Source organism: Centruroides vittatus, unplaced genomic scaffold, assembly GCF_030686945.1.
Source record: "Centruroides vittatus isolate TY-2023 unplaced genomic scaffold, ASM3068694v2 contig_18, whole genome shotgun sequence".
Classification (NCBI taxonomy): domain Eukaryota; kingdom Metazoa; phylum Arthropoda; class Arachnida; order Scorpiones; family Buthidae; genus Centruroides; species Centruroides vittatus.
In genome coordinates this window covers 2,823,537-2,842,555 of record NW_027121101.1, presented here as the reverse complement: position 1 = coordinate 2,842,555, position 19,019 = coordinate 2,823,537, and the positions used below count along the sequence as shown (strand labels likewise).

At 32.4% G+C, this 19,019-nt stretch overlaps 3 protein-coding genes across 3 annotated transcripts in view; 1 reads left to right on the top strand and 2 right to left on the bottom strand.

The window, feature by feature from the left end:
• LOC136969556 (L-asparaginase-like) overlaps window positions 1–19,019 on the bottom strand; it is a 120,382-nt gene that overhangs the window by 68,630 nt on the left and 32,733 nt on the right. The window lies entirely within an intron of this gene.
• ND-24 (NADH dehydrogenase ubiquinone) lies at window positions 11,154–15,095 on the bottom strand. Its single transcript, XM_067263774.1, has 2 exons — window positions 15,044–15,095; window positions 11,154–12,052 (listed from the first exon to the last, which is right to left on the bottom strand). Exon 2 carries the CDS (start codon window positions 12,038–12,040, stop codon window positions 11,288–11,290), a length of 753 nt encoding a protein of 250 aa, XP_067119875.1. The 5' UTR covers window positions 12,041–12,052; window positions 15,044–15,095; the 3' UTR covers window positions 11,154–11,287.
• On the top strand, window positions 15,158–17,756 carry Ced-12 (engulfment and cell motility Ced-12). Its single transcript, XM_067263763.1, has one exon. It carries the CDS (start codon window positions 15,294–15,296, stop codon window positions 17,445–17,447), a length of 2,154 nt encoding a protein of 717 aa, XP_067119864.1. The 5' UTR covers window positions 15,158–15,293; the 3' UTR covers window positions 17,448–17,756.

Sequence of the window (19,019 nt, the reverse complement as noted above, 5' to 3'; positions counted from 1 at the left end):
TATGTGCCGATAAAAGCGCCACGCCTCTTTGTTCTTGACAGTGGCGCCACCGTAAGAGGAAAAATTAAACGTCGTTTAAAAAAAAAATGCAATTTTTAAACGCCAATTATTTAATATTTTTTTGTTTGTTGAAATTAAGAATTATTTTTGCCAATAAAGAATAACACTACAATTTTAGTACTTTCGATTTCACATCATTGACATAAGACCTTAATGAGCAGTTATCAATAGATTAAAAACGTGCACGCACATCCGGATCACCTTGGGTACGTTCGTAAAGTCAAACGAGTTAAACGCGTTAGTAACGAATCGTTCGAAAAGTAGTAGTATCGCTCAGTGTGCATGCTCTGCGGTGACGACGTTTCGAACGAAGCTCACGAAGGAGAGTTTACTTTATTAAGAAAATGGCGCTCGACGATATCGATGTTTCTAAATCTACTCGAATGTTTAAATTGTGAATGAAAAGGTGAAATGATTGAAATAACTGTCCACCCGAAGCAATCTAAGAAAAATATTTCGGATAAGGCTGCACTAGCAACATTCATATCTTCGATTTTAGAAACAGCCATTTAGTTATAAATGAATCGTTCGAAAAGTCTAACGAAATAAGAATAACGATGACGTCATTCTCGTTTAACTCGTTCGACTTTACGAACGTACCCCTTATTTAAATATATATAAGGCTATTGTAATTTATTATGAGTTTTCTTTCATCTTTGTGGTTCAAGTATATAGACTTCAAAATACCAAATATAAATAATAGAAAATTGTAACAACTCTGACAAGCAGTGGTGTGCCGTGACATTTGATGATAGGGAAGCTGTGTTTCTGTAAGAAGCCGACTTCCAGGGGCAATCAGTTAATTGCGCGTCAGTAATAGTCTAGGGTCCATTCGTACGTGCGTGGTGGCGAAAGAGAAAGACGACAAGTGCCTGACAAAAACCGTTTATTTTAACATAAAATAAACATACACTATGTACGAAATAGTTTGCTTTAGGACAATCAACCATTCGGACGTCCCGGGTGTCGATGTGGTTCTTCGATGGTCGATAGAAGGTGGCCCCGTGACATTGGCTTTGACAAGTCTTAAGGCACGGGGAGACTTCGTCCGTTGGCGTCGGGGACACGGTCTAAGTCCGAAGTGGCACGGGTTACAGGTTGACACAATAGACGAGAAAATGTTTTTTTTTTTTTTTTTTTTTTTTTTTTTTTTGCGCGTTGACACACGGCGTTTTGGTTATTCGGAACGTTAACCGAGTGCCAGGTGTCCTCGATTGTTGGGGATTATATCAATCTCCGTTCTTTCTTTCGTCCATTTGATTGGTCATTCTCCCTCAATCACGCTTCCCGAGTGGCTGGTCCCTGGTTACTAAGCGTAACGAGACTCTTACCTGGAGCGGGAGAAGTCAAAATCGAAGACGAATTCGATCTTCCACCGATCATAGGACGACTTCCTCTCGCGATTTATGGTTTCTGCCTGGCAGTTTGATATAAACAATGGGTGTCCCACTACAAATGACTTTTTCCTGTTTTTGTTTTTTTAAACTAATGAATTTTTCTCTAAATTAACCGTTTTTTCGAGTCATTCGTGACGGGTCAGACCTGTCCGCTACATCCCATTTCAATAAAAGTTTTAAACAAATACTGGAAATGACAAAAATAAACAATTTATGTATTTTAGTTCTAAAATACAAATAATACATACACAATACAAATTGATACGATACAAACAATGATAGAAAAACTTGTTTTTTTTAAATTTTTTATAAACTAACTATTCGGCAATTTTTTCCGCAAAGTCGTTAATTACTTTATCGTAAAAGTCGCTGGTCGTCTCCTCCATCAACGCATTTGAAAGCTCTTTTTCTATCGAAAGCAACGCTTGCGACGACAATCTTTCCTTCGACCGAGTGTTCCTGGCCAATGTATGAATTTGCTTCGTGGTCGAAAAACTGCGCTCAACAGACCCACCGGTAGATGGGACCGTAAAAATTAATGATATTAAATCATAATTTTTTTAGTACGTGTTTGTTCGGATCGTCATTAATTATAATACTTTTTATGTCTAAGAGTTACTTGTGGATAGTCTGGACACGAATATAAATATTGCGATTCGCTACGTAATTTAGATAAATCAAAAAATTTCCCATAAAATTACTTAATTTAAAGAGTTAAAACGCTTGGAAAAATTGTTTTTCATAATACGGTAGAGAGTCGAAAATCGGAATCAATTGGGGACTGGGGTTGTTCAGATTAGTGATTTGTTCCGATTACCGATTATGTACGAAAAAATATATTAACCTGTCCGATGTTCAAATTTTTCTCCGTTGCGTGTCGCTTCGTGTTGAATTTTCGTCGATTTTAAGCCTAATGAAAATTTTTATAATAATAATCGAGGCTATCGTATCGTTAAAAATTATTTCTGCATTTTGTACAAACAAAATAAATATATTGAAGAATATAAAAACATGAAAATTATACTTTAGAAGTAAATCTAGTATCAAAAACGTTCGATTCAGCACGACACAGTCCGATTGAAAATCGTTCCGATTACCGGGGTTCCGATTAACGACTCTCTACTGTATTAAAATTATTAACATCTAAAAGTGATAAAAATTCTAAAACTTTTATGTCTGAAAATCTGTCAATATAATTGTAATTAAATATAACTTTGCAAAGAAACGTACATAAAAATAACATTGAATAATGAACGTACATAACATGAACATTGAAATGTAGGTTAACCGAAATGTACTGTACATAAAAATAACACTTACTATTTAAATCTTAAACAATTCACTTAGTCAAATAGCTCCCTACCAGTGGCTAAGCGCTAAGGGATAGAATCGTTGGAAGCGTGATACGTGTGTAGCTTCCACCGGCTAAACCGCCTGAGGTTGCTCTGTAAAGCGCATGCACAAATGCCTATAATCTGGCTGCTTAGAGGCTGACCTGGTTTCGACAATACAGCGCTTCCATTTCGCCACTGATATGCGAATATACAATAGCAATCTTATCGTTTTTTTCGCATATAGTATAGAAATTTGTAATAAGATACAAAATGTGGTTATAATAAAATATTAATTTTAATTTTATCAAACCATGTTCATTGTCGTTGATTGCAGTTAAGAAATCGTTAATGCGTTGGTCATCTTTCCAAATTATTAATACATCATCAACATATCGTTTGTATATAACGATGCTATCTGCAAAATCTTCAATGATGTTCTTTCCAGTTTTCTTATTACTAGTTCACATAGGAGTCCAGACATAGGACTTCCCATGGGGACTCCTTTCTTTTGTTTATATATTACTCCATTAAATTTAAAAAAGGAATGAAAACAAATTAGATCTGCCAAATCATGAATTTCTCCACCTCTTGACTTTGTTGTATCAAAAATTCAATTAATTCTTTGAAGCACGATGTTAAATTTATGGAGGGGTACAAACTTTCAAAGTCCATTACAGTTCCTATTTCATCGTTCATTAAATTTAAGTTTTGTATTGTTCTTATTAGTTCATGGATCCTGGGTCAAATTTATATTTTAGAAAATACAAGGGAAGCAGTGGTTCCACCGCTTCCAATGACGGCACGCCACTGCTGACAAGAACTGATAAATGTATTGATATAAATCAGTGGGCGTGTTTCCTGGTAAAGTGGCTTTAGTAGAACTGGATAAGAAAACAAACTCAAATGAAGCATTACATTTCAGCTTGCTTATCCACCTGTATTGCAGCTGCTTTACTATGCAATGTACCCAATGATTCTTAATCTTTTCTGCTCCGCTTGAATTTTTAAAGGCTTTCTTGCATACTCACAAAAAATTTGTTAGCTTTTTTAAGAGAGTGGTATCCTATTTTCTTTAGAGTTTTTTTTAGCTTAACTAAGGCCTTCTGTATTGTCATAGATGAGTATGAGATTTGACTTGCAGTGTACAGGGTCATACTACAAACGTATAGAATTTGTAGTGCAACTTCGGTTGAGATGATGTGTAGCGACGAGGAAGACATACTGTATTTGTTATCGTACAAGAAAAAAGGTTTTGAGTTTGTTCAAAGAAATATTAATAGCATTATTTATTGCTGATAGAGAATTATCAGATGATGGTGCAAATTTCACACATTTTATAGAACCAGCAAAAACACCATTTCAAGAATTAGTTGAAGTTTCAGGTCCTTATTTGAAAATAGAATATGCAAAAAGTTGAAAACAAGCCTCGCGTGCCTAGCGATGGACAGGACAATATGCCCAGCATCATGAAACTTGCAAGTTGTGATGAATATGCAATACTTCCGTTTTGTGTACATATGCATTTAAAATCATGGAATGCTGCAAGTGTAAAGCTTCAGATGACGCATCTAATACGCATAATATGATACACCTCGTGGACAGACGGCCTAAGTTTTGCATTTCTGCGGTTACATGTGCCCGCAGACTACTAGATATTGTATTTAATATTTATTATTCAATTATCTTTTATTCAGTAAAAATTCATTTGGCATTTCTTATTAATCATTAATTTATGAAGTATACAAGCTTACTATACAATTCATTTCACATGATGATCACTATTCGAATATTAAAATAATTCAGTGAGTTGCATAACTTTCCACCAAAATAATTAAAATTGCGTGTAGATCCAGTTACCATCAGTTACGAGATTTTATTTTAAAAACTTTTTATATTAACAATTATTACGAAATTGCAAAAAGCTTTTAATTTTGAGGGTAGAGATGAGCTTTATAAAAAAATTGTAAAGCCAACACAAGTAAAATCTTCATTAAGTCCAACTCCCTTTGACCTTTCACTACCAAAATTTAACAGCATCATCCTACCTAATACACAAACTTCCCTGCAAAATCTCAGAAATATTTGACAAAACGAACAAGAGTTAAGCTTCAAAGTGGGTAAAAAAAATCATGCCCTCACAAACAAACATATCCATCCATTCATGCATACAGAAAAAAATCCAGCAAGAAGCTTTGAATCCTTGTAACAAGTTTTCAACTCTCCACCATGTGCAAACATATGTTTTCATTTTGCAAAAATGTTTAAAATTGTTTTTATAAATTGTTACTTTTAGTAGTCATGCATTGAAGTGTCAACTATAAATATGCTAAGTTGTGATGGTTCAAAATAGTATAGTTTATAATTTGTGGACATTTTTCATACAGCTGTATAAAATACATATGATGTAAGTAAATTTCTTACACGTTATATTCATGTATAATAATTACCGTATTTTATGGACTATAAGACGCACTTTTTTCTTCGAAAAACTGCCTCCAAAATTCAGGTGCGTCTTATAGTCTGTAAAATACGGTATATGTTTTTGGTGAATTCTCACATTTGGTATGATCTATTTATTATAGGTCTAACTAAAGCTATAACCTATTTACAAGAAGCCTACAAATAAGAAAAAAAACCTTCCTTCAGATACCTATGTATTTTTAGAAATATACTGTGAGAGAAACATATTAACTTTCAATACAAAGTAAGAGATCAGTATATTTAGGGAGCAAAAATAAATAGTAGCACAAGATGTGGTACATGTGATTTGTAGAAGTCTCATGTTAAAATAGCACATATACATAATTGATAATTATGTTGTAAGAATTGATTGTAATTAAAATAACTTATTATTATTAGAAGTATAATAAATAATACTTCTTTTGAATTATAAGTTTATCTGATGTTTACTTTTTGTTGTTATATTCACATTTTTCAGTTACACAACATAAAAATAAATACTGACAGATATTGCAAAAAAATGTTTATCATATATAATGTAATATTTTTATATATTTGTGAGCACTATGTTGGCCTCTTTATTCCTAGACTTATTACACCGTCATTGGGTACAAGATCAGCCTTAGAAAATCAATTTATTTTCCCAAAAAAGTATGCATTTAGGACCTTAAGTCCCTTATCAGCTTTTTTTACAAATATTTATGAAGTTGACACATCCACATCTACAAATGTACAATAAAATTTCAAAGTTTGGTAAAATACTGATAATTATATACATAAGGAGAGGATTTGTTAAATGTATTGTTAACATTGTTTAAAGTAATACAATCATAGACTTCTTCAAAATGCACAATGAAATCTCCACAATTGGTGAAACATTGATTACAGATCCAAGTATTATGCGTTTGATTAAACTTGCTGATTCAATATTTAGAACAGTATAATTAATATCAAATCAGCATGTTTAATCAAACACACAATACTTGGATCTGTAATCAATGTTTTATCAATTGTGGAGATTTCATTGTGCATTTTGAAGAAGTCTATGATTGTGTTACTCTAAACAATGTAACAATCCATTTAATTATATGCATAAAGAGTGGATTTATCATCGGTATTTTATACAAATAAACATCTATACTGAAACCCAATGCTTTGCAATGATACACCAACTGCCGTAAATCATCGGGCTATAGTTTGGAAGTAATAATTATAAATTACAAATTTACCAAATGTTGAGGTTTTATTGTCCATTTTGTAGATGTGGATGTGTCAACTTCATATTTGTAAAAAAAAAAAGCTGATAAGGGACTTAAGGTCCTAAATGCATACTTTTTTGGGAAAATAAATTGATTTTCTAAGGCTGATCTTGTGTGCAATGATGGTGTAATAAGTCTAGGAATAAAGAGGCCAATATAGTGCTCACAAGTATATACCAAGGCTAGACAAGAAGCATATTATAGTATAATATTTTTAGCTTCATATGATGTAGTTTAGTATGTTTGATACTAAACTACTTAAAAAAGTAAGTCTGTACAAAATGAGTGGGGGTTGTCATAAAAATATACATGCTTTGGCGACGTACGCGTCAGAAGAGGAGATAACGGTGGACCTGAATGTGGCAAAAATCATTATACCCAGCTATAACCCACAGCAATTGAAATGGCTAGAAGCCATGGAGATATTTAAGGCGGGATTACGTAGTACATGCGTTAATCATAAGGAAGAAATGATCCTATCCAGTGCATGGCAGGTTTTGCTAGAAAACAGCGTTTAAAGGGAGGAGCATGGAGCATGTGCAATACAAATATCCAGCTTTTGCACGTGATAACATTCAGAAAAGAAATTCAAATCGAATGTTTATTCGAACGTTAACGGCCTATACGACGAAGCCTGAAGAAGAGCCCAAGAGGGGCTGTGAAAACATTTGCGATTCTAAAAATAGATCGACTCCGGTTAAAAGGTTAGAACAATTTATTTAATTATTTCAAAACCGGTGTGTAGAGAGATTGTATTTACATAGCGATGCTGGCTAATGAATATCGAAAACTAATGATAAGCCTAACGAAGGCAAGGGCCAAACTAGAATTTCTTCATAAATGTAAACAGATTAGGGTGTTTCCCATGTCCATTTATCGTATACATCTGCCACCTGGAAATGAACAACCCCTCAATAAAGTACGATGGATGTGCTTAAATAGGGCCATCAAAAGCACTAGGAAGTCACTATATTCCAACCTGGCAAGGCTTATAGCAACCGAAGATGTGATATTTGCACAAAACCCAAGATCCTTGACTGTCGAAAATGCCAAATTATCCAAGATCCAGCTAAGATTGAGCAGTAATCTGTGACAACAGTACGACAGGAAGATAAACTGGATATTCAGGTTTCAGGTTCCCACTGAATCAAAAATTAAAAAGTGTCCCTTTGTGCTTTGGTCCAATATTCAAGTTCCTGACTTTGCCAAGCATGTGTTATCATTTGGGTCTTCATACGCCCCTAAACCTCCAATAAACCGAGCAGCCTTATTTTATATCCCAGACTTAGAGATTCTCTTGAAAGGACTCACGGAGAATCAAAAAGAGTACTATAGATGGATGGCGGCTTTTAAAATAAGAAAATCCAAAGAAACGAATGAAGTATATCACTTCCAAGAACAGCTAAGGCAAACCATAACATGGATAAAATGCAACATCACTATGGCTAGAGCTGACAAGGATAAACTATTAGTAGTGATGAAGCAGGATACTTATGAAAAGAGCTTAAAAGAATACATTAGCATGACTCGATGTACGGAAGTGCAGGGGGTTTATATAGATAAATTACAATCGCAGGTCAAACGGTTTGCGAACACAAAGCTGGCCAAGAGAATGAAAATGGGAAATATAATAGTTGATGCTCTGGAGACACCACGGTTATTTGCATTCGCAAAAACACACAAAAAAGCACAGCAACTCAGACCAGTGGTGGACAAGACTAAGGCCCCCACATGTACAGTATTTTAGAATCTTTTACCCATAGCTTGGTGAAAAGTTAATATACTTGCACAACACTATATACAGCAATCCTACACACATCTACAAGATATTTTATCCTGAAATTGGCTTATTACTTATACAGGTATGTGTCACTTATCAATGTTTTGCATATATGACAGAGATTCCATAAGATTATAGTGGTGCTGGAACACTCATAGCTGCCCTTACCTTTTCTATGTTTAGATTGGGCTGTGGAGTAGGAATCAAAAGCAAATTTATTGCTAGAGTTGGATTTGGTTCATTTTTACTCTGGATTATAAAGTTACAGTAGATTCTCGCAAACTCAATTTAATGTGGACTAAGGTGACGAATTACTGAAAATGATGAGTTTTATGTCATAGTGATGATGATAGTATAAATAGTGAAAGTTTTATAAAGGTATATGTGCAAATTCATACATACTAATAGTGGTTAATTCTATTTATAGTTAAATTTTAATTACAAGTATAAACTATTTGTTATTCAAATGGCTACTTTTCAGTTAGTAATATTTGCAGTGATACCTTGGAAAAAGGGTTATATTCTTTAACATGTGGAATTGATGCTACTGTCACCAGTGAAGAATGATAACTTATCAAGTGGTAGTCTCTTTAATCCAATTAACGGTAGACTGTCTCACAGCTAAACAGGTTTAATAACTCTTTTATTGGCTTTTTACATATGCATTTCGGATCAGTGTTGTCATTCCTGATCCCTCCTCAGTGCTATAAAAAGAAAGGTTTTATATCAACACAACTAACGCTAGTAAGAAAACAATAAAATTCTAAAAAAACCTTCTCCAGTACCTTTAAGTTCTTCATATACTCCCCAACACCCATACAGCACTCTTTGAGTTCTGTTTACATATCCGTTTTGACAATATTGTTTATTTCCCTTTCACCAGTGTACCACTTTAATACTACAAGTAATTATAAAGTTTTTTTATCTAATTAACAATTCAATATATTTTTATATACAAAGTTTTTATAAAAATACGTACAGAAGAAAGAAAGAACTTAAAGGTACTGGAGAAGGTTTTTTTAGAATTTTATTGTTTTCTTACTTGCGTTAGTTGTGTTGATATAAAACCTTTCTTTTTATAGCACTGAGGAGGGATCAGGAATGACAACACTGATCCGAAATGCATATGTAAAAAGCCAATAAAAGAGTTATTAAACCTGTTTAGCTGTGAGACAGTCTACCGTTAATTGGATTAAAGAGACCACCACTTGATAAACATAAAATACAGCTACTAAAGAAAATTTAATAATGATAACTTATTTGATCCTAGTGTTTAAGTTATAGAGGTAGAATTAGGTTTGTGTGTTTTTTTTTTCTTTCTTTGAACACCACAATGAGTTTTACAGAATGTGGAGGAGTTATCAAAAATTGAGTTTCCAGGACTTTACTGTATTACAATATAGTCCTCTATATTGGTTCAGATTAAAGCTTCTAAGTTAATAACCTGCATTTTGCATTATAAGTGTCTCCTATAATTCAAGATCTTATTTTATGGCAATTCCCCTATATTATCTTTCTTTGCATATCAATAATTAATGTTTTCTTTTATTTTCAGAAATTTATATTCAAATACATCGTGTTAACTAATTCTAAATTTTAACTGTCAAAAGACCCATATAAAATGTCTAAGAAAACTCAGGTTAAATTGATGTTTTTAAACTATTATAATCCCAAATGGAAAACATTCTGTGTATCATTATATGGTTGATGATGATGATGATAGTGGTGATAATGAAGAACAGTGAAAAAAGATTACTTTCAGTGGTTTAAATAGAAATATCTGATGATTTACTTGGTAGTGACGAAATGTCATTCTAGGTTAACGTAATGAAAGTAATTCTAAATAATTACCAAATTTCTTCAATTAAATCATGGGAAATAAAAGTTTTGTTAAAAATAAACTCCAGGTTGAAAAGCAAGGAAACATGTTGAAGTACTGCACTGAATAGAGCAATGTAGTTTAGACATATAAAGAGTTTAGCTAAAATTCTATCTCTTCAAATTGTCTGACAGCACTTTCTATTTCAACATTCAGAGAAACATTTTTTTGAAATAAAATTATAAATATTGTTGAATATTGAGTGTGGGAGAGTCACAATTGAGTTCATAAACTGAGATCCTATCAGCCAAAGTGGGTTAAAACTCCCCACCTCTTTCCAAAAGAGATAGTGAGTTTGAACCAAATGGTAGTCAAGATCTTGATTCCTACATCATCATCAAAGCAGATGTGAATGGCAAAGTAATAACTGAACTGAAAGATGCTGAATCAGGTTAACTATGAAAATAGTAATTATTTCAAATGTAGTAGCTGTAACCCATAGATATGCTAATAAATGATTTTGATAATTCAGAAAATGTACCAGTAATTAAGGTATTTCTTTCAATTTTTACTTACTCATCTTCTGTTGCAAGGTAATAAATAAACCCCAGCCTTGAAAAAACTCAGGGAATACATACATTTTAAAAATAACTTCCCTGCAATTTAATCAAGGAAATAAGGTATTTAGAGGCAGGAGTTGGGACCTTCTGTAATTCAATGAATTAGAGTTGGATTTGAAATTAGGGAGGATTGTCTACCAACTCCACATCCCTGGTTTAGATACATAAATATTTATCATTGTGTTATATGTAGCCTATGTGAATGGTAGACTACCATATAACATTTATCAAAGTATACTCTATAATGTTCACTTGATGTATTTCTCAGAATGTATCCTCAACATTAAGCAACACATATCTGTATATTCCTAATGTAACTGACTGAATTTAGAACATAAATTATTATAATATACTATCACATGCTGAAATTTAAATGAAATGGATTTGAATTCAAACAAATATAACAACGTACAGATTTCAAAAATGACTGATCAATATAGTTTAATTATTTCTTTTAGTTTACAACTTGTACAGTTTCTGTCTTTCTTCAAATATTGAACAAACTCTAAATTTATTCATCATTTCATATTTTAAATATAAATACATTAATAAGGGTATTTATAGGCCAGGTTGCAAACCAAACCCTGGTCCTTTTGGTGGTTCTGTGAGAGATGTCAGACCACCTGCAGGTTCAGAAGCAAACCTACCATTTCTTGGTCCTGCCTTTGGAGTTCTACCTGCTTTCAAATCATCTAAAATTTCCTCCACATCTTTCAAACTTAAATCTTCATAATAATCGTCATTAACTTGAATCATAGGAGCATTAACACATGCTCCTAAACATTCAACAACACTTACAGTAAACATTCCATCCTTTGTTGTTTCTCCTTCCTTAACACCTAATTTATTTTTTACACATTCTAACACTTCTTCAGCACCTCTTAACATGCAAGGAGTGGTTGTGCAAACCTGTACATGATATTTTCCAACTGGATTTCTATTGAACATTGTATAAAATGTTGCCACTTCATATACTCTCATACGAGGCATGTCTAAAATCTCTGCAACTTTATGCATTGCTGATATTGGAAGCCATCCATGTTGTCTCTGAGCCAAATCCAGCAATGGAATGACAGCAGCAGCTTGATGTCCTGTAGGATAAATGCTCATTATGGCTTTAGCTCTTTTCAGATTTGCTTCAGTGAATTCAAATGGTGTATTAGGATTATTTTCATCAGTATCACGATGAACAAAAAGACCGCCACTACAAGAGACTTTTGTTTGGTGTAAAAGTCGAGTATTTCTTTGACAATGTTGAACAGCCATTAAAGATCTTAACAGATTTAATTTACAAAGTCTTGAAGAAATCATTTTTTTTAAATTCTAAAATAAAATAAACACTGTATTATAAATAGTGAATTTATTATATTATACAAATAATTATACATTATATACTATATTAAATAATAATGATGTCACAATAAACAAATGATTCATAATGTGTAGTGTTTAAAAAAAAATGCTGTTTTTTCAGATATCTACATTTTTTTCTGTAAAGGTTTGTTTACAGAAAATAAGACACACCACCTCCATTTCAGCATAGAATATTTAGGAAAAGGTATTTAGTGTATTTAAGCCATTCCATGCCTTTGGCACTCAGCTCCAAAAATATTTTTACTGTATTCTGATTTTAAAAAAGTAAATTATAATTCACACTTTTATTTATCAAGGAAAAAGGTTACTGCTTAATTTTAGAGTTGGTGCATATGATGAATGACTGATCAATAATAGTCTCACATTATTCAACTTAAATGTTTACAATAATCATTTTTAAATAATTAAAATTAATAATAATAATAATATGTTTAAGTAAACAATATTTTTATTCAAGAGGGATAGGTAGAAGTAAGCTATAACACACTGAAGGCTATTTGGGGAATTCGCTAGCTCATGAGAAATTGTAACTTTACATATAAGACGCAGGGCAATTTTTTGAGTATTTTTTGGATAAAAATTGTGTATTATATGTTGTAAAATTTTTCTCCTGTTACAGTTATCATTTTAATTTTTACATGTTTCTTATTAGAAACGTTAAAAAACAACATATTCACTATATTAAAATCAAATAATTGTCAGATTATAACTGATTTAGAAACAATTAGGATTGTTTGGCTTTAACTATTGGGCTTATGGATGTTTACATTTGTACATTCACTAGTTTAATTATTGTCTACACAACTTGCAAACAAGGTAAAAATAGTGAACAGTATTCTATCTGAGTTAATAAACAGACCCTTTTAGTATATCATTAATTAATAAACAAACAATTATCGAGAAACCCAAAAAATTTGTAAAGAGCCTGATGTAATCTGATGGTTGTTTGGCTTTACATCATTAATAAACTTTCATTCTATTTAACTATTAGAATGCAATTATAGTGATATCATTAATTATTTTTAGCAATGATTAGATTCATGCAAGATATCTTATTTTTTTAAATAGTTTTCAGGATAAAAAATAAAAGGAATGTAACTGCAAAATTTCATAAACTATTCTTAACTATTTATTTTATTCTATGCTTTATTTGTATAGTAAATAACTATTTCAAACAATGTCCCATATATTATTTTACTGTCATTCTGTCCAGGAATATGAATAAAACTATCTTCAAATAAGAGTTTTCCCATAGTAATTTATTATATAGTGGGTGATCGGTTAATGAACATAATCAGTTCCAAGACTTTGTTCGCTATCCAAATTGTTCATTAACTGATTATCGATTTACCATAGGTCTTTATGGGAATTTGATTAATTTGTTCTGGAGACACCAAAAAATAAAAGATATATACTTTCTTACTACATTTATTTATATGTAATAATAAAAATACATATATACACAGTCTTGCATTTTTATTAGTCATGTTTTTTTGTTTGTGGGGTTAAAGAATCTGTCTAACGTCGATTGTTTTTCTCTCTTCTTCAGGATTTTCAGAAGTAATTAATAGCATTGTAATTGTAGAGATCCCCAAGCCTATTAACCTCAGCCTGGTTTGTATGCCATTTTAAGACCGTTGATCTGACATCCCCCACTTCTTCAAAAGATCTTTAATAGCAGATATCGGCATTAATCCTCTTTTTCAGAAGAAAACATATCTCGCCGAGTTTCTTGGTGTTCTTCTGTTGTCAGATCTGTTTAAGGTTCCATTATGAGCTCTTCAATGTTCTTTATTTCTCAGATGTGATTTTTGTTACTCCTATGCCTGCTTGAGTCTTCTTGATTATACTGTATCTTTCTTAGATAAGACTGAACTGTGCCCTATTGTAGATTTGTTCAAGCCATACTGCCCAGCAACATCAGACATCTTCTGCCCACTCTCTATCTTTGCTATTATACTCTCACCTTTTGAAAATAAAAACTGATGCAAAACTTAATGAGTGTCCACCCAACAGTCTTGTGAATACTATAAAAGAATTGTTTCTGTCAGAAAAATAAAAGGCTGGAATTACAAGGGAGTATTTCAAAGTTTGAGGAATACTATCTGATCAGTATATATCGGATTGAGCGTCGATGTCGACGTCTCCCGCGCTCTGAAAAGTTTTGAATTGTTACCTGAAGACAAGGGAAAATCAATCGGTATTTGCTATTTCCGTTGCTTCTTTTTATGTTTGTTCAGTGAAGTGTTTGTTGTCCAATCATAAAAATCTTTCGTGAAAGTGTTCGTTATCCGATCACCCACTGTACATTAAAAATTATATTTACTATTTAACACAGATGAAATAGGAAGAATCAGAAAAGATTATTATTCAGTTTAATTTTATTAACCTATAGTTTACTTATGTAGAATAAAATCAAATTTTAAATAAATACATGAGAAAAAACTTATATTGAAAGATCAATTTTTGAAGCAAGTTTTTAAGCTAGCTCTTAAAAACTTGCTTGAAGCATGCCTGTTGGTCAGGCATGAATCCACATCTAACTTCTAGTGTTCAGTGGTTTTAACCACTTAGCCAGCAGGGGCCATGACACTAAGCAGTCCTTTAATTAATGTATTGCTTAAAAATAATTATCCATTTTGTTTACAGGGTATGCATAGAAAATTATTCACAAATTAATCCTGTCAAATACTAAATATGTTTTGCTAAATCTAAACCAAAGTCAATTTACTTTTCAACGATGCTAATATTTTGTCAATGTGTAACAATTCACAGAATTTTTATTCAAAGTTCAAAGATAGGCTTAAGCACTGAATCATTCAATATGAAATTTTGCAATCATCACACTTTCTAAGAAGGATTAACGAATGATATTGATGATTATAAAAGTATAAAATTCGTAAAATTGCTTTAAACCATTAAAAAATACGAATTCTTTACCTATAAATGCACCCTTCTCGACTTTATCGTATCCTTCCTTACGTCACCACTCGACCAATCGTGTTACGCGTAACACTTACCGTCAGACGTTAGCCATCCCGTAATTGGTCGTTCTTTACTGAAAGGATGTATGACTTTGTAGGGAGGCGATGATATTATGAAGGAATCGAAAGGTTTGAATTAATCTTATTTATTGAACCGTTTTTTTGTTGTTTTTTACACGTGGTATCAGTTTATTAAGCAAAGAAACATGCCGAGTGTTAAAGATAGTAATATCGTGAAGATCGCGGTGGAGATGGACAGTCAAGTGCCTCAGCTGATCGAATTCGATCAGAAAAGGCCTTTAGCGGCAATTATTCAGGATTTGTGTACCGCATGGGAAAAACCCGACTCGGAACAATACGCTTTACAGTTTTCCGATAACGCGCATAATTATATTACAGAGAAAAATCGAAACGAAATAAAAAATGGCAGTGTCTTGAGACTGACTTTTTCTCCGACTAAGACGGCACAGGAGATCCTAGAAAAGTTAAACTATGGTACCGTCGACGAGAAACGATTAGCGCTTCATAAACTCTCCAGACTATCTGCTGATTATACTTTTGCTTTAGAGTTTATAAACAAACAAGGATTGGCCCTTTTGGTTTCTATGGTCGAAGGAGGTGGATATACGGGAGAACACTTGGCTTACACTCTTCAATCTTTTGTGGAACTCATGGACCACGGAATCGTATCCTGGGACATTTTAGAACCGAAGTTTATTGGAAGAGTTGCAAATCAAGTTAATAGTCAGAGTGCTGCTCAGGAAACCAGATCGTTGCAAGCTTCCTTGGCTATTTTGGAATCTCTCGTGCTGAATAGTTCGGGAAAATATCCACTTGTCGAGCAAGAAGTTACGCTTCCTAATTTGATCATGCATCTACAGTCGCCCATTCCGGAAATACAGCAGAATGCAATTGCGTTGATTAATGCGCTGTTTTTAAAATCGGAAACGGCCAAAAGGAAAGGTATCGCCGGAACGCTTTCTTCTCGTCATATCAGGAATGTTATATTGACTAACATCATCCAAGTTCAACATGTCGGTGCAGAAATGGCTCATCAGTTGTATGTTTTGCAGACATTACTACTAAATTTGCTAGAAGAGAGAATGAACACCAAACTAGATCCCCAAGAACCAGAAGCTAGAGAAAGAATCTTAGAGTTGAGAAAAATTGCTTTCGATACCGATAATGATGCTACGAATTCTGCAGGACGGAAAGGAGGCGGATATTCCAAAGATTATAAGAAACTTGGATTTAAAAATCACGTTAATCCAGCCGAAGATTTTACAGAAATACCTCCCGGAATGTTGGCTCTAGATAATATGATTTATTTTGCTCGCAATCACACAGAAAATTATACCAAAGTTGTTTTAGAAAATTCTTGTAGGGCAGACGAACACGAATGTCCATTTGGTCGAACTAGTATTGAATTAACAAAATTACTTTGTGATATTTTGAAAATAGGAGAACCACCAACAGAACAGGGAAAAATATTTTATCCAATGTTCTTTACACATGATCATCCCTTTGAGGAATTTTTCTGTATATGTATTGTTCTGTTAAATAAAACTTGGAAAGAAATGAGAGCTACTACAGAAGATTTTGGAAAAGTAATTAGTGTTGTTAAAGAACAAATAACAAGAGCATTAAGTACAGATCCACCACCATTGACTTTAGAAAAGTTTAAAAGTAAATTGGCAACTCTCACTTATAGTGAAATAACCAATTTGTGGCAACAGGAACGATCAAATCGAGAAGAATGGGAATCACAGGCTCGCCCAATTGTTGAATTAAGGGAACAAATTACTCCAGAAATTATGGATCTCATTCAGCAACAGAGATTACGATTTCTTTGTGAAGGAACTATGTTCACCAAATATTCAAATAAAGGTCAACGAATTAAGGATAAATTTTGGTATTGTAGATTATCACCAAATCACAAAGTTTTTCATTATGGTGATTGTGATGAAAATATAATACCATCATTAGAAGAACTTCCTCACAAGTTACAAGTTGTTGAAATTAAAAATTTAGTTACTGGAAAAGAATGTCCTCACATGAAGGATGTAAAACGAACCAAATCTACTCTTTCCTTAGCATTTTCATTGATTCCAGATTCAGATCAAGAACCATTGAATTTTGTTGCATCAAATGATAAAGGGTTTGATTATTGGACAGATGGGATTAATGCTCTTCTTGGAAATAAAATGGTTAGCAAAGAAACAAAGAATGACTTAGAAACATTGCTCAGCATGGACATTAAGTTGAGATTATTAGATACTGAAGGAGTTGATATTCCAGAAAATCCACCAGAAATTCCTAAAGAACCATCTAATTATGATTTTTGTTATGATTTTAAATAAATTTCTGAATATACTTTTTCAGAATTTCTATTTCATATATCTGTATGTGTGTGTGGAGAATCATTCAACTCAATTCATAATAATCTTGACTAATATAAGATAGTAATGACATTAACAGATAAATGTATTGTAAAAAATGTTTAAGAAGCAAATGTATTTCTCATTACATTGTATTTTTAGCTTTTCTAATTTGAATTTTTAAATGAGTTATTTTTTAAGGTTACATGACTTTGCCACACGTGTATTCTGTTTTGCTTGAAAATGACTAAATCAAGAATTAAAAATATGTCTAAGCTTCTTGATGATAAATATTCATTATTTTTATAATGTCGTTATTGTCTCACATATTATTCAAGATATTTCTCATCATGCATTCTAATGTAATTTTTGTATAATTTATGAATGTATTGTACATGGAAGATTTTCATGTCCAAATTTTTAAATATGTCATGTTTTATTATTTATCATGATTTACATGCAAATTAATGAAATACAGCATACAAAACGTATCTCTATTCTAAATAAAGGAGTTATGAAACAAGTATAATTTGTTTACTTTTGAAAAATATGAGAAATTAATCATAAAAGTCTTTCAAAGTCTCCATTGTGAGATTTCAAAAATTTGCATTTCAATCCATAAAAAAAATATTGAAAATTACATTTTGTTTTTATTTTAAAATTTAATTTTTGTTCTTTATTGAAATAACATGAAAGTTATATGATTGATTTTGATTATATCTGGTAATCTACAAATTCTAGAGTTTGATAAGCAAACTGTAGAAAAAATTTACGTAATTTCTAAAATTTTTATCCAGAACATAAAAGATTTGACTGCTTTCAGATTTACAGTATCTGAATAAATCTATTTTGTGTTAGTCATATTATACAGGGTGTTCCAAAAGTCTCCATACATTGACACAAATCAAGCCTGCCAGTGGCCAAATAAATAAAACCATGGTAGTTGGTCATTGGTTCATGCCTGACCAATGGGGTGGCCACCATGTTCTGGATTTTCTTTGTGTCTAACACCTAAATAGAAACCTGGGTCGTGTTCAGTAATTCAGAACACTTAAGTTAGAATTCCGAGTAGCTTAGTGGGCGGAGCTAAGAATGTTCTGAGTGTTATTGAACAATTTTTCTTAATTAGACAACTGGGCAAAATGGTGGACAAAGTTAAAATTATGATTGCAACAATTGTAGCAAACGAACTGGTTGAAAAGGATGAAGTAACCAATACAATTATTGAAATAGAAGCTGCGTCAGATCGTGATGAAATTAATGAAGTAATTATTAATTGTAATAAACGAAATGGACCGTTATCTTCCATTAAAATGTATTCAGAATCTGTTATACCAATGTGTGATAATTTTACATTTCGAACTCATTTTAGAATGAGAGAACTGCTCGTGTTAGACTAAACATATTTTATTATAACAATCACAAAGTTGAATAACTTTGTGATTGTTATAATAAAATATGTTTAGTCTAACACGAGCAGCCATCTTGCAAATCATATGACGAGACAAAACAATGATGTCACTAGTAGAAGTTAGCATAGATAAAAGAAGCTGA

Excerpts from the sequence above, each read along its gene's own strand:
- Ced-12 (XM_067263763.1), top strand. The coding sequence starts at position 15,294 with ATGCCGAGTGTTAAAGATAGTAATATCGTGAAGATCGCGGTGGAGATG.
- ND-24 (XM_067263774.1), bottom strand. The coding sequence starts at position 12,040 with ATGATTTCTTCAAGACTTTGTAAATTAAATCTGTTAAGATCTTTAATG.